A 15165-nucleotide genomic window follows, 5' to 3' on the forward strand; every position below is an offset into this window, starting at 1 on the left:
CCGTAAAAGATTTGAAGATTGGTAGTGATTTGTTGGTTGTCAATAAGCCTTCTGACAGCCCATGAAAAATAACGATATTATAGATTTTAATTACCTCCCGCAGGAACTTAAAAATAATTTCTCCCAACAGTTAACAGCAGACGACAATATGAACTTAAACCATTCATGTAAAAAATGTGTGCCGATACACAACTATATCGTTGTCGTCCTTTGTGGATTAAATTTTTAACTAATCACACATATATTGTTCATATTTACAATAAGTTACTGTCTATATTTAGAAATTCATGTCTTTCAATCTGTCAGAATTCTCGTATGACATTGTTGATTGGTTGTAGCGGTCACATGACTTAGGCAGCAGTTGGTTATCATTCTGAAACGTCCATCTCATACATAGATTTTAATGCATAGTTGGTAAAGTGTCACCTGGTCGAGAATATATTAGTTAAACATGTGAAATTATAAGATAAAAAACAATTTGTGAAAAAAATTGTAAAAATTTCAAATGACCATGGACGAAGGAAGAGAGTCTGGCTTTATTAACAGCCAACCTAGTATTGCAGAATTTATGACTTCGGTGCCACTTATCAATGAAGCTTTACAAGCACCATCAATCATTTCAAGCGACGGCATGCGATCATACTGCCAATCTTTCACTACCTCGCAGCAACCGACCCAGGACATTGGAGGCGACCCTGGGGCAAGGGATTCTGGATTATCGATGAAATTTCCTGACTATGCCTGGATGAAAGAAAAGAAACCTGTCCGGAAAGGAGTCGCACCTGACCAAACCGAGCTAGGTAATATTTTAATTTTATAAACACACCCCTTGCTTTTATCTTCGGATAAAAAATGGGAATTTTAGTTGACATTTTGTAATTTGAGCTGATCATGAAGATGGGCTATTAGATTAAACTATTTATTCGCCAGACATAAAATTTTGACGGCTCAGCGTGTACTTTTGAACTATAATGAATGGTGTTTTTCACCGACTGTTTTGTAAAATAACATCTTACTTTATAAACAATCAAAATGATTAAATTTTATTTACTTGTGGTCAAGAATTCAATATTGGGAATACGAACGGACACCTGGTACTATTGTAACACTGACATATATGTATTTAAAACCTTATGCGAAAGATTAAAGAAGGTTAGATTTTTATCATGTTGAAAATATAGCAGAACTATTTTTTAAAATACTAGAAAAATCAAAGTTTGATACAAAATTTGTTTTAATCAAATTTATTTGTTTTAATCAAATTTTGAGGGTATGACATAGTTGTTGGCATACTTTTACACATTGGTTTTAATAGCTTGTGAAATATTTGCAACAGTATGAGAAAATAAATATTTCTTTTCTTATGAATGGTAATATTTTTTTCTAACCTTAAATTGTGCTATTTATGGGACACATTTTTTAAGCATTTGTATGTTTTTGTCAATATACATGATATAGATGAAACTGAAATATTTTTTTTTACAATTATTGCGTTTACCAATTAAACGTGAGAACTATGTATCAATGCAAAGAAAAACGTCATTATATAAACTAACTGAAAAAAAATAAATAATTATTTTTTTTCTAATGAAAATTTAATAATTTAGAAATATTAATGAAAATGCGTTTTCAGCATTAAAAGCAATCAAAATCAATATGAAATTATAAACATTAACATGACAAAAAAATCAATAATAATGTCATCTTTGTAAATTGACAGACACAATAAAAATGTACTTTTACATGTGTGCACTTTCAAAAATACCTATGAATAATATTTACAAGTTTAAGTGAATAGTTTCAAAATTTAAAGATGCATGATTTTCAGTCAAATATTTTTTACAAGTGGTGATGAACATAGTTTCAGAATTTAAAAATGCATGTTTTTCAGTCAATCTTTTTTTTATAAGTGTTGAATAACAGATTTTTTTTTATCATGTGTGAAAGAAATGATATGCATTTTCATTTCGTCAATTTGATCTTTGCGAACATCAGAACCGCGTAAAAAATCTCAAGTCAAAAATCAGGACATGGTTATGATTCGCTACACTGCGATAACCAAATACTTTCAATCAAAATATGCAAATTAGAATTCATATTTATTTGGTTATATCATTCGCGTTTTAATAAGATTGTAGCTTTTAACACTTTTGTGTATGTTACTGAAATTAGTTTTAAAAACTGCGCCATTTTAAGAATGGCCGATTTATGTTACTGTTGAATAACTGTAGTATTTGGAATCTCAACAAATTCTTACGTAGAAACGAAATGAAAAATCAACACATCAATGTGAATGATGAGAAGGGTCTGTATTTCTCATCTAAAACTACCATAACCCTTCATTTCAACAACTTTCATCTCTCAGACTACAAGCTTAATCAAAGACGAATACTCTCTACTCGAGAGAAAAAATCTTTAAACAAGAACTTTGGTTCAAGTTTGACATGTTACAAGGTTGTTTGATAAGTTCACTGGAATACAACCATAAGCCGAGTAAATCTTCTACAACTAATAATTTAAAGATATTTAATATTCAATTTTCGAAGCCAATAAACGCTAGTTTGTGAACCAATTATAAAATAAATTTAACATATTACAAACTTTAAATGTACCACTACAAGCCTATTTGACCCCGTAACAATAGTATGAAAATTCGTCGTGTTAAAGAAGCCTAAATTTGCACCGTTCATGCGAAAATGTAGGATGCAATTTAACGCGTTGCTTGGCAGTGCGAAATCAGCCAAAGTGATCTTACTTTGAAATTATTTTAGTCATATTTAAATTGTAAAGACTCAATTTTACTTTTCAAAGAAGAGCAGTTTGTAGCTCAATTTAAGCAGAGATTACGAGCTTTAATACTTTCAAAATTAACATAGAAAATAAATCTGTTTTGTTGCGTAAAACTGAAATTTTTAAGATGTAACAATTTTGTTAATTCAGGAAAATATGTCCTGACATTAATTTGCATTTTGAATGCCAAAAAATATAGAAAATTTACATGAAAATATATTTTTCTAAACCGTAATCATTCACTTGGAAGAATTGTAATGTGGATACACGTCAACTTTTCTTTATACCTATTTGTAAACTGACCGCTTTAATTTCAAAGAGCAAACATGAATAAGAATGCAAGATGCATCAGTGATACACAATAAACCCTCAAAAGACAGAAATGTCAGTTATACATACAAATTAGATCGTGTGTTGTGTTTACTTATCTAAAATATTTTGTTTTCACGTATATCAAGTTAAAAATGAGATATTGGTTCATGCCAACAATAAAAGGGAGAATTTGCGGTTCTTATAATTGCACACCAAACTGCACATGGAAACATTATAGTTTTCGCACAAGAAATGAGTTAAAAAAAAAACTTAAATAAATAAAAATCAAACATACAATATACTTTTTTTTCGTTTTGTCCATTATTAATTGTTTTCCAGCTTGATTGATGTATTTTGACTTTCATTTTAAAGAAATTTAAACCTTGAGAATCTAAATTCAAGAAACAATTAAATTATTTTTATTTACGTTCGAAACTGAAATGAAAAAAAATGTCATTATGCAGTTAACTTTGAGTTCTAAGAACTATTATCAAACAACATTGAAACAAGTGACTTATTTTTGGGCGTAGACAATTTGAACATCTTTGGTCATGTGTATCATTTTTATTAATACATTTGGGTACAGACAAAATTACATTGTATTTTTTCAAATTCCAAAATGTATTTGCAGACTTTGGTATGTGCAAATGACGATAGTTTGTTAACTATTTATTTCAAGATGATTTACACTTACGAATATCTAAGATAAATATCTACACTAGTATGTCGAAAACATTATGGATTTTTTACTCCCCTTACTTGCGACTGTCATACAAGTGAGAGGTTTAGCTAGCTATAAAACCAGGTTCAATCCACCATTTTCTACATTAGAAAATGCCTGTACCAAGTCAGGAATATGACAGTTGTTATCCATTCGTTTGATGTGGTTGGACTTTTGATTTTGCCTTTTGATTTTTGATTTTCCTTTTTGAATTTTCCTCGGAGTTCAGTATTTTTGTGTTTTTACTTTTTTCCTCCTTCTCCTTTCACCGACAAAATAAAATATTATCTGCCTATCAACTATTTATATTTAACCAGTTTTTGATAAATAAGGACCTTTTCTTACTACATATATATTTTTCTTCAATGTGTAGAGTTACACTGATGACCTCAAATAAATCTCAAAGTTAAATGTAAAACCAAAATTCTACAAGAATAAGAGACAAGGAAAATAATTGAATTTGGTCAAAATCAAATTAAAAGCAAAATACTGTTGAGATTATAGACCGCCTCCATAAAAGGGGAAAACAAAACGTTATTAAAAGAAAACACAGTTATGGTATCGTTTTCCCCCACATACATGTATCATGGACAACCTTTTGTCGGCGACCACAATTTGGGAAGTGAAATACATTAGACATAAAAGTATCAATTAAAAACATGAAATACACAAACCAATGATTCAAATTGCAACAAACTATGCACGGCACATGCATGTTCATGGAATCTACTTTACCAAAAAGATCGAAAGATTGGGGAGTCTAATGCATTTTTATCAAACATACTATAAAAAGTCATAAGTGAAGTACCGGTTCAGTGGCTGTACACGTGTTTCGGGCATTATCTTAACAAGAGCGATAGGCGTGTGGACGTTCAAATTGAGAAATCAAACCATTAGATAACATTTTGCACTTTTTCAATTGCCTATTTAATTTTAGGGATTGAGGTTAATGATCAAACACGGAAATAAACAAAACGCGTATGCAAATTGAAGCTAAGGGAAAGATCACTACAGAGAAGGATGAAATCTGGTACTGAAATAAATAAATAATCAAAAAAAGTATATATATATTATTTATCCCTTTAATATGTCCAATTTTATTTTGATTCTGTGTACTTGACTGTAACTTCCAGTATGAAGTTCAAGATTAGAAGACTAGTTAACAGCGTATATGTGTTTTGCCTTCGCCTAAGACTCGCTGTAGATAAGACCATGGAAGTAACTTTAAATATTACTTCCATAATAAGACAAACAGTTAGAGAGTAAGGCACTCTGTAAAACCTTGATCAACCCTGAAAGAATTGATGTATTTCAATGGTTCCACTCAATATGTTTTCATTGCTAACAATATGACATGACTTTTCTTTGCCATCATTTGTCTCGTTTTTCATTGCCAATAATTTAAATCTTTCATGTGTAGGACTTCCTTTAATAGAGTTAAAGTTACTTTATTATTCCCTGTAATTGTTGAGGCAATTGCGGAGGATATTTTTTTATAACATGACATGATAACTTTTGTATTAGAATGAATAAAAATGTTTGAAAAATGAAATTTAATTTTATTGTCTTTTTTTAAGAGAAGCTTTAGCAATTTCAATTTGCTTATTTTAATGAAGAAAACAAAAATGATTAAAATATATGTAGCAACAACACTTATAATTTTTATAAGATTAAACCTATGACTTATTTTACCAATATCCTTACCTATAGGTGAAGACGTCATTGGAAAGATAGTTTAATTCACAAGAAACAGCTTTCCCCGAAATTTTAACAAAAATTCAAGCCAAACCCTAATACTAACTTTAGAAATGCAGTATTGCTAAATATATTGCTAATTGATAAATTCTTGCATGTACAATCGGTTCATGGCTATTAAAGAAAAATGGAGAGAATCGGCAGGAACCTGTGTAGAATGAGATTGTTTTTATGGTATATGAGTAAAACAATGTTCTTTATTTTTGCCTAGATAAAACTTAAGGCACCTGTGTCTGAAAAAATATCCATACACTTTAAGGTCTATAGATATTAATTATATTAAAAAAAAGTCAGAGATAAGTGCCTAGATATGGCTAACCCTTATAATTAAGCTGTTACATGTATATACCATTGCTTAACAACGATGGCTACATTATCAGGTAGGAAAGTTCGATGGCGAGGAGGGACTGAATTATTAGATGGTAAGGACATGGCTTATATTGTGCCATTTTGACAAATGAATTAAAAAGGATAGGTCACCAAGCTTGTTTTCCGAATTGGCATATTTTGTCAGGATTTAAACATAAAAAAACGCAGTTTATCTAGTGTCTGTCTACTTAAAAAACTTTGAAACATGTTTTTTTGCCTTTTAGGTAATAAAATCTCAAAAATAGGTTACCATGTTGAAGTAGATTTTCTTGGTTCATTACAAAGTACCTTCTTTAATGAATCTGAGATATACTAGATAACTCGCTTTTATACATGTTATATATATATGGAAAGTTAAAAAAAAAATGAATCTATCAAAAATATTTCTGCATTAGTTAAAAATAATTTTTGAGTTGTGCATGTTCCGACCAGCCTTTTTTGTGAATTTGAATATTTAACATGTTTAACTGTTCATTTTTATTGTCCCTGTATTCCTTTTGATGTCTGGCAATACTCTTTGATTAAAATGAAATTTAGCGAGAGGGCTTACTTGATCGAAAAACATTCATTAAAATGTGGAGAAAATAGAGATAAAATAAGAAACAGAAAACAATGTTTATAATGTAGGTATAACAATGCTGATAACACTTTATTGTCCATATAAACATATATATATATATATATTTGTTGTGTACAGAACGCTTGAATTCAGTTTTCGCTTGTTTTTTTCTTTTTCAAAGTTTTTTTTTAAGTTTTTGAAAAAAAGGAAAGACAATTACAAAATTTACTGAAGTAAAATTAAAGCAATGCAAAACAACCGAACAAATAATATAACTGGTGTTTGAATGTTAAAGCATTATTAAGCGGAATCTTCAACATGCTTAAAATTACGAAATCAAAACTATGTTGTTCCATATCACACTCCTACAAGTCAGCATTTTTTTTCAAATGCCAACACTTCCAATTTGATTTATGATTAACAGACTATCTTAATGGATTATAAAAAAAGTCTCATTCTTAGTTTAAGACGTAAAAGATCTTACTTTGGGTTGGGTTATGCATTTAATTTCCATATTTCATCATAATTTATATAATACAAAGAATATTTTTAATTATTCAAGTCTGTAGACAAAACTTTATAGCTAGTTCTGAAAAGAACACACACTAATTAAAAAAAGTACATACCAATAAATATATAATTTATGATAATTTGCATAGTGTTTTTATAGAATGAAGTTATCATGGAAATATCACAAAATTTGCATTTTTTGAAATAAATTACATTGTCAGTGGCACAATAAAATTAGAAAATAAGTTTTTTCCGTGGTTCGGAAAATGCGAAACTTTCGATTTCAAAAGAATACTATTACTTAATTAGGTCTGGGTATTCAAATTTAAAATGTAGATAAATTCCTTATCTTATTAATCTATAAAAAATTGAGAAATCTCTTTGACATTTTTTTTCAGTTGTTTATCTTCGCATTGTGATTAGCAGATTTTAGAATATGAAAATTGATAATTAATACACACGAGGGAATAAATATAGGAATTTTTCATCATGAAGCAAAAGCTGTCATTCGTGTTTGAACACTAATGAACTCTCCCAGAAGAGGACACTGTTGACACGACTATATACTAATTACATTTCAGTTCTTTGTGATTTGTAGATGAAATATAAAACTTCCAAGAAGTATTCTTTACATAATGTTACATTCTTTGATATTCAAAATAAACAGTATAATTGACGTTTGCCCCCATACCCCCTTTTTACTTTATAGTAATGATAATATCTAAATTAAAATAAATGCTTGATTTACAGAAGTCGTCATTAAGAATGCAAATCAGAAAATATTTATTCTCATTAATTAGTGTTTCATGTAAATAGCTAGCAACATAAGCTATTCTTGTCCATCATAAATTTACTTTTTATAATTTGATGGAGTCACCAAAATGAACTGTAAACATTTTATTCGTCTTTCTGTCTTTTTTAACAAATTATTCATAAAGCTTACTTAAAATTGTCTCATCTTTGTGACTTCTTTTATTAGCATAAGATTAACAAACCAGAAAAGACAAGTTTTAATTATGCATGCCTCTGCAAGCACTATTTTATTGTTGTTAGGGTTGTATGGGGCAAACAAAAATAATAAAATTTATTCGTTTAGAATTTTAAGGGAAAAACTGTCTGAAATAAATAATTCTCGACTGATTTTGATACAAAGTTAGCAAGGAAAATTAACTGTTCCCTTTACCCTTCTAATCGGTAAGTTCATCTCCCACTCAAGTCGAGAATGTCTGAATGATTTATATAAAAGTACACCCCCCTCCCCCCACAAAAGGATATTATTAAGAGACATTGGCAAATATCAGAGGTAAAGGATACATCTACTAAAAATAAAGTAACTCAAAAAAAATATAATACTGCAATAACGACGGAAAGACGATGCGTAATACAAAAAAGGAGGGGGAATAGGATGCAAAAGATTCCTCAGAAATAAACGTAATGTACTTTCGATCATTTGTTACTTCTTTAAGCAAGACTTCTGATAATTGAAGAAAGAGGTTTAAGCTTACATTCCAAAAAAATCTGAGAGTTGATACAATGATATTGAAAACAAACAGTACATAGTTTCAAATATCGTTTCATTATAAAACTATAAGCATAGATTGATTAAGTACATAAATATGACCCCAAAAAAAAACAACACACAATTGACATAAAGGAACGACAATTTTTTAAAAAAGAACACAGAAAAGGATGAATTTTACAAGTGACAAACAAAAACAAATACATTAAAAATCGTAAAGGAATATTGTCATTTCGTATATCTGATGTTTATAAAATGAGGTTTTGGGAATGTTTTAGACGAAGAGGAAACTGCAATTCTACAAGAGTTTCTCGTTATAACACCGTTAAGCGTAATGCCAGGTAAGGTTCGTTCTGTGTGATTGGTGGTAGCTTTCGGAACTGGAGCGAGACGAAGCCGAGGGACAGAAACTTAAACTATTTCTACGATTAAATGCTCTGTGGAATAATCTAAACAACTTATTATCCTTGTTAAAATAAAAAGGTTTCTCTGACTGTTAAAAATCTTCTTCTTGGGAATAATGAATTCTATCAAGTGTGGAGTGGTGTGCGTATTGCATCCACATCTATGCAATATTAGATATAAACTAATAAGGAGAAAAAAAAATCTTCTCGTTAAATTCTTTATATTTATGCATAGAACAATATCACAGTTCAGAGAAAACTGTATTTGATGCATATCTTCTCTTTATTCTTTTGTGCGATAAATTCGTATTTTGTTATGCATGCATGGTGATTGGAAGCTATTCTTGTCTTGCTTGTTTTTGAATTCAAATTCAAACCTTCAAAATTTGTCAGGATTACTTATTGAAGTATTATTTGAGTTGTATAAGATTTATTAGTATTTCACTTACATGTTTTCGAAAACTAAAGATACATGTACCACATGATCTTGTTGCTCTTTTTTAAATCAGAAAAGTTCTGTTTAAACCTATAAATGCTGACTGTTTTTTTTTTCTTTTGTACTGTAAGGAAAAACTTGTTGTGTTTTTATTATAATTGACCACAACAACTGTTGACTTCTTTTTTCGTTATTTATTTATAACGTAATTAAGGTGGTAGACCTTGGTTCAGGCAGATAACTCTTTAAATCAGTTGTGTTTGTTAAAGTCAAGTTTCTTCAATGTTTTTTAAGCATTTACCTGAAAGAGATTGGAAATAATCTATGTAACCTAGAAGCTTAGAATATTTATGAAAATGGTTGACACAAACGTACTAATGATTTTAAGAGTTATTTCCCTTAAACTAGGTCTACCTCATTAAGTGTACACGTTGATGTTGACTAGGCTTAATTATGGACACTTTTCTTTCAGACGACATTTGGCCCCAGAGTAGACGACCATAATATTTTGTCATAATGTATATTTCATCCACATTCATCTTTTTACAATAGCAAAATTTCTTCAGAGATGTGGTCAAAAGCTGTATTTGGTATACTCTAAATACTATATCTGTTTGGGTTAACTTGTTCACCCAATTTTGTAAATATACCGGAACCATGAAATACTGTAACACAAGTGGGGTCTCATTTAACTTACAAAAATAAGGATTAGCCACCATTTTCTTCGGAAAATGTCTGCACCAAGCCAAAAATATGGCAGTTGTTTTTCACTTGTTATGTTGATTGATAGCGTTTGATTTTGTCAGATTTTATGGACTTTCTGGGTCCTTTTTGATTTGACTTGGAGTCCGGTATATTTGTCATACTGATTTTGTCAGATTTTATGGACTTTCTGGGTCCTTTTTGATTTGACTTGGAGTCCGGTATATTTGTCATACTGATTTTGTCAGATTTTATGGACTTTCTGGGTCCTTTTTGATTTAGCCTCTTGGAGTCCGGTATATTTGCTATACTGATTTTGTCAGCTTTTATGGACTTAACGGGCCCTTTTTGATTTTGCCTCTTGGAGTCCGGTATATTTGTCAAACTGATTTTGTCAGCTTTTATGGACTTAACGGGTCCTTTTTGATTTTGCCGCTTGGAGTCCGGTATATTTGTCATACTGATTTTGTCAGCTTTTATGGACTTAACGGGTCCTTTTTGATTTAGCCTCTTGGAGTCCGGTATATTTGTCATACTGATTTTGTCAGATTTTATGGACTTTCTGGGTCCTTTTTGATTTAGCCTCTTGGAGTCCGGTATATTTGCTATACTGATTTTGTCAGCTTTTATGGACTTAACGGGCCCTTTTTGATTTTGCCTCTTGGAGTCCGGTATATTTGTCAAACTGATTTTGTCAGCTTTTATGGACTTAACGGGTCCTTTTTGATTTTGCCGCTTGGAGTCCGGTATATTTGTCATACTGATTTTGTCAGCTTTTATGGACTTAACGGGTCCTTTTTGATTTAGCCTCTTGGAGTCCGGTATATTTGTCATACTGATTTTGTCAGATTTTATGGACTTTCTAGGTCCTTTTTGATTTAGCCTCTTGGAGTCCGGTATATTTGTCATACTGATTTTGTCAGCTTTTATGGACTTAACGGGTCCTTTTTGATTTAGCCTCTTGGAGTCCGGTATATTTGTCATACTGATTTTGTCAGCTTTTATGGACTTTCTGGGCCCTTTTTGATTTAGCCTCTTGGAGTCCGGTATATTTGTCATACTGATTTTCTCAGCTTTTATGGACTTAACGGGTCCTTTTTGATTTAGCCTCTTGGAGTCCGGTATATTTGTCATACTGATTTTCTCAGCTTTTATGGACTTAACGGGTCCTTTTTGATTTAGCCTCTTGGAGTCCGGTATATTTGTCATACTGATTTTCTCAGCTTTTATGGACTTAACGGGTCCTTTTTGATTTAGCCTCTTGGAGTCCGGTATATTTGTCATACTGATTTTGTCAGCTTTTATGGACTTTCTGGGCCCTTTTTGATTTAGCCTCTTGGAGTCCGGTATATTGTCATACTGATTTTGTCAGCTTTTATGGACTTTCTGGGCCCTTTTTGATTTAACCTCTTGGAGTCCGGTATATTTGTCATACTGATGTTGTCAGCTTTTATGGACTTAACGGGTCCTTTTTGATTTAGCCTCTTGGAGTCCGGTATATTGTCATACTGATTTTGTCAGCTTTTATGGACTTTCCGGGTTCTTTTTGATTTAGCCTCTTGGAGTCCGGTATATTGTCATACTAATTTTGTCAGCTTTTATGGACTTTCCGGGCCCTTTTTGATTTTGCCGCTTGGAGTCCGGTATATTTGTTATACTTTTTTGGAAGCTGGTCTTTCGCACAGTTTAATACAAATCTGTCTGTATAACATTGTCGTTTTTTTAATGAATAAATATCATTATGTCCCTTAAACACCCTTTTTATTTTTTGTTTTAATTTCTCCCTGTCCATATCCCTGAGATCAAACTGTTCACGCAAGTCTCTTGAACTCTTATGTGTCAAGTTATTAATTTTTAAATTCGTTTGTTGGTGTTCCGACCATAGTGTCGTATAGTGACTTACATAGCAAAATGTTGACATATTTGGCACATCGTTTGACTTTTAAGCCAATATACAATTCCACAGTCGCACGTAGTATGACTTTAATGTCAGTTTCCTTGTCACATTTCATTGACATGAAAGCAACAGTTGATCATAATCGGTTTTTTTTTTGTTTGTTTTTTTTTATCCCACGTGCACTCAGCCTTCGTATTTACTGCAGTACTCTGATATCTATTATTGTAAATATCCCTTCAGCGTCTACGTGTGGAAGTCCCCATTCTAGTTTCATCCAATCTTAAGTATACGGGTTATGCCATTCATATATCCAGGTGTAATGATAAGTCGTTATCCTAAGGCTATTTTTTTCTTATTTTTTCTGTACACTTAGCTTTCATTTTTTATTACCATGCATTGTCAAGCTTGGTAACTCATAATTATTTGTCATTAACTAAATGTACGATGCTTTCCCATACTGAACCTTCTGACCTTGTTTGTTTACATTTAAATTTCAATGGCGTCAAAATCACGTGATGTCAATTCGTTCTACCCAATCAAATTGCTCTACTGTCAATTAGGGGATTTTCCAGTCTACGGCAATTACGTTATTTCTTTGTGGGATATTGCTTCAAAATAGTTTGCAATAATTTTGGGTTTTATTCAACAGGAAAACTCTTTTTTTTGCCATCCCTTTTGACATCAATAGAATTCTGTATGAATATTTATCTACAGTCATGATGGTCAGAATATCGATCTTTTTATAATGAATAAAAAGAAAATTCTATGAAAAATAAATGTAAATTATTTTTCATTAACCTACTCTATATTCCTGTACAAAATTATGGCATGGGCATCGTTTTTTCAATTAGTTTTCCTTTCATTTTGGTTGGGCTTTTTTCGCGGGAAAATCGCGAAAGACGTAAGGCAGCAACCATTTGATTTTCTGGGGGGGGCTATGTTTTTTTTTGGAAAAAAAAGTTTGTTTCCAGTTTTTGGAGAAAAAAATAATTTGTTTTTGATTCTGAGAAAAAAAAAATGTTTGTTTCACCCTCAGCTGCCACTATATGTAATGCTAAAATTGAAAGAAAAAAATTGTTTTCGACATGTCGCGAAAAAAATAGATTGTTTTTCGCCGCAGGTGAAAAAAAAAGTTTGTACACAAAAAAAAACCATAGCCCCCCCCCAGAAAATCAAATGGTTGCTGCCTAAGGAGCATGTCATTTTAAAATTCCTAAAAATACGATTTGCTTGACCTGTATTGCCTGCCACAAGATTGATGACGCTGAACTGAATGTACACAAAGCAATGGAGGCCGGAAGTGGGATTTTGTGAAGTTCTAGAATGTTTTTAGACATTCGGAAGTCGGGATTGAAACGGGCATTAGAAATTTGGCATTTTTAGCAATAATTGAGAACAACAATGAAAACTTACCTTCAGAAATGTTTTTTTATTCAAAAGTGCAGAAAAAACGTATTCTACATTGTTTTTCTACGCCGGAAGTAGCGTAGTGACGTCAATGCGGACTTTCCCCGTGTGTTAAGTTCAAACACAAATACCTAACGAACTGACAAGATGAACGATTTTAGACTACGGTAGGATAGTTTTTTCTAATGAACATTGACACTATAAAGGTTACATTTATTTTTTTCAAAAGAAGCACGCTTCAAAAATATTATCAATTTAAAATTTATAAATATCAGAGAACAAACCATATATAAGGAATATAAGCGAAATGATGAACCTTCGTGGTCTTGTCTCACAATAAAGTAAATTGTCGACACTTGGTGCAAAGCCGGTATAATTTGCGTGGAATCCTGGTGCAAAGTTCTGTGTAGGTATTTCTTAAAAAAGACACCACGTGACGACAACTGTTATGCGACATGGTCTGCATTTTTCCATGGTGATTTTAAAGAGGCAGATTAAGACGAAACATTGTGATTACATGATTCTAATAAATTTTTAAACCAAAATAAAAGAAAAGGCGTTTCTTTTGTTAATGAACACCGAAAAGAAAAACCACAAATACTAATAACTGCGAAAATTTACCGAGGATGATACAGCAGTAGTAAAAAACTAAGCATAAGTGTCAGAAAATTTTACATTAAAATTCTAAAGTAGTTTCAATATTTTAATGAAAAAGATGAATGATCTCTGATAAAGTAACCATGAAGCTTACTAGTATTTATTTTTCAATATGAAACATGAGAACACAATTATCATACTGATATTCAAAGTAGTATGGCCATCATCCATTTTCATGCACTATTTCACGTGCTTTTAAGAGGAGAAATTACTAGCTGTTACCCCTGGCGAGTAAATTCTTAACAAGAATCTTTTAAAGAAAGATTTTTTACCCTAAGCTCATTACCATGCATATAACATTCCATCACTCACGAGCTCCTGTCAATCATTGTTGATTTTCTGACGTCTCGTCTGAAAGAAATACAAAACAGTATGTAATGCAGTCAAGAGAGACTTGTAACATTTATGTACTTTAAACTTTTCTTTCTTATTGTAAGGCCAAATAAAAAAAAATGTGAGTTTCCTATTACGGTACCCACCCTATTTTTTAAGCTCAGAAATAGCCTACCTTAGAGGTTTTTTTTTGTCATTTTTCAATAAGCACTGTTAAAGTCAAAATGTCCCTCCAATAGACTCAATGTAAAAAAAAATGTAAAATAAAAAAAGATCATGCCTACCTTCATCATTATTTTTAATGATGATAGGAAACACACATAATTTTTTTTTTGGCCTCATAAAGAATTAATATTGATATCCCAAATTGGAACAGTTGCTTTTGAAATGAACATATTAAGGGTCCACCTGTTTCATACTTGTATGCTATATCAAAATTATATATATACTTTTATATATTATCAAAATTGTAGACATAGATTATGTAACTGTAGATCAGCTGTTAACTTACTTGCGTATTTGATTGATTTCCGTTACGTCTTAAAAGTCTCCCCTTATAATTGTATTCTAAACGAACCTACTATAGTCTACTAGTAAAAATGGCTACCAACATTTAATCTTGACATTCATTTTCAGTGAACTAGTGCACATTTTTGTTTGGGGGCCAGCTGAAGACCGACTCCGGGTGGGGGATTAACTTGGTGGGTTGCATTCGGAAAGACCCATTGGTGGCCTTCAGGTGCATGTGTTCTGCTATTTGTTTGGGTTGTTGTCTCTTTTACACATTCCCCAAT

General features: G+C 31.4%; 1 protein-coding gene across 2 annotated transcripts in view; it reads left to right on the top strand.

The window, feature by feature from the left end:
* Nucleotides 1-332: 332 nt before the first annotated feature.
* The window catches only part of LOC143062714 (uncharacterized), a 31948-nt gene continuing 17115 nt past the window's right edge, over nt 333-15165 (top strand). Inside the window, exons 1-2 of one of the 2 annotated variants that reach the window (XM_076234472.1) lie at nt 333-800; nt 8814-8876. In XM_076234472.1, the coding sequence (XP_076090587.1) occupies nt 506-800; nt 8814-8876 (358 nt within the window). In that variant the 5' untranslated portion in view covers nt 333-505. The remainder of the gene's footprint in view (nt 801-8813; nt 8877-15165) is intronic. The other variant, XM_076234473.1, reaches the window with a different exon arrangement.

Source organism: Mytilus galloprovincialis, chromosome 2 (assembly GCF_965363235.1).
Source record: "Mytilus galloprovincialis chromosome 2, xbMytGall1.hap1.1, whole genome shotgun sequence".
Lineage (NCBI taxonomy): Eukaryota > Metazoa > Mollusca > Bivalvia > Mytilida > Mytilidae > Mytilus > Mytilus galloprovincialis.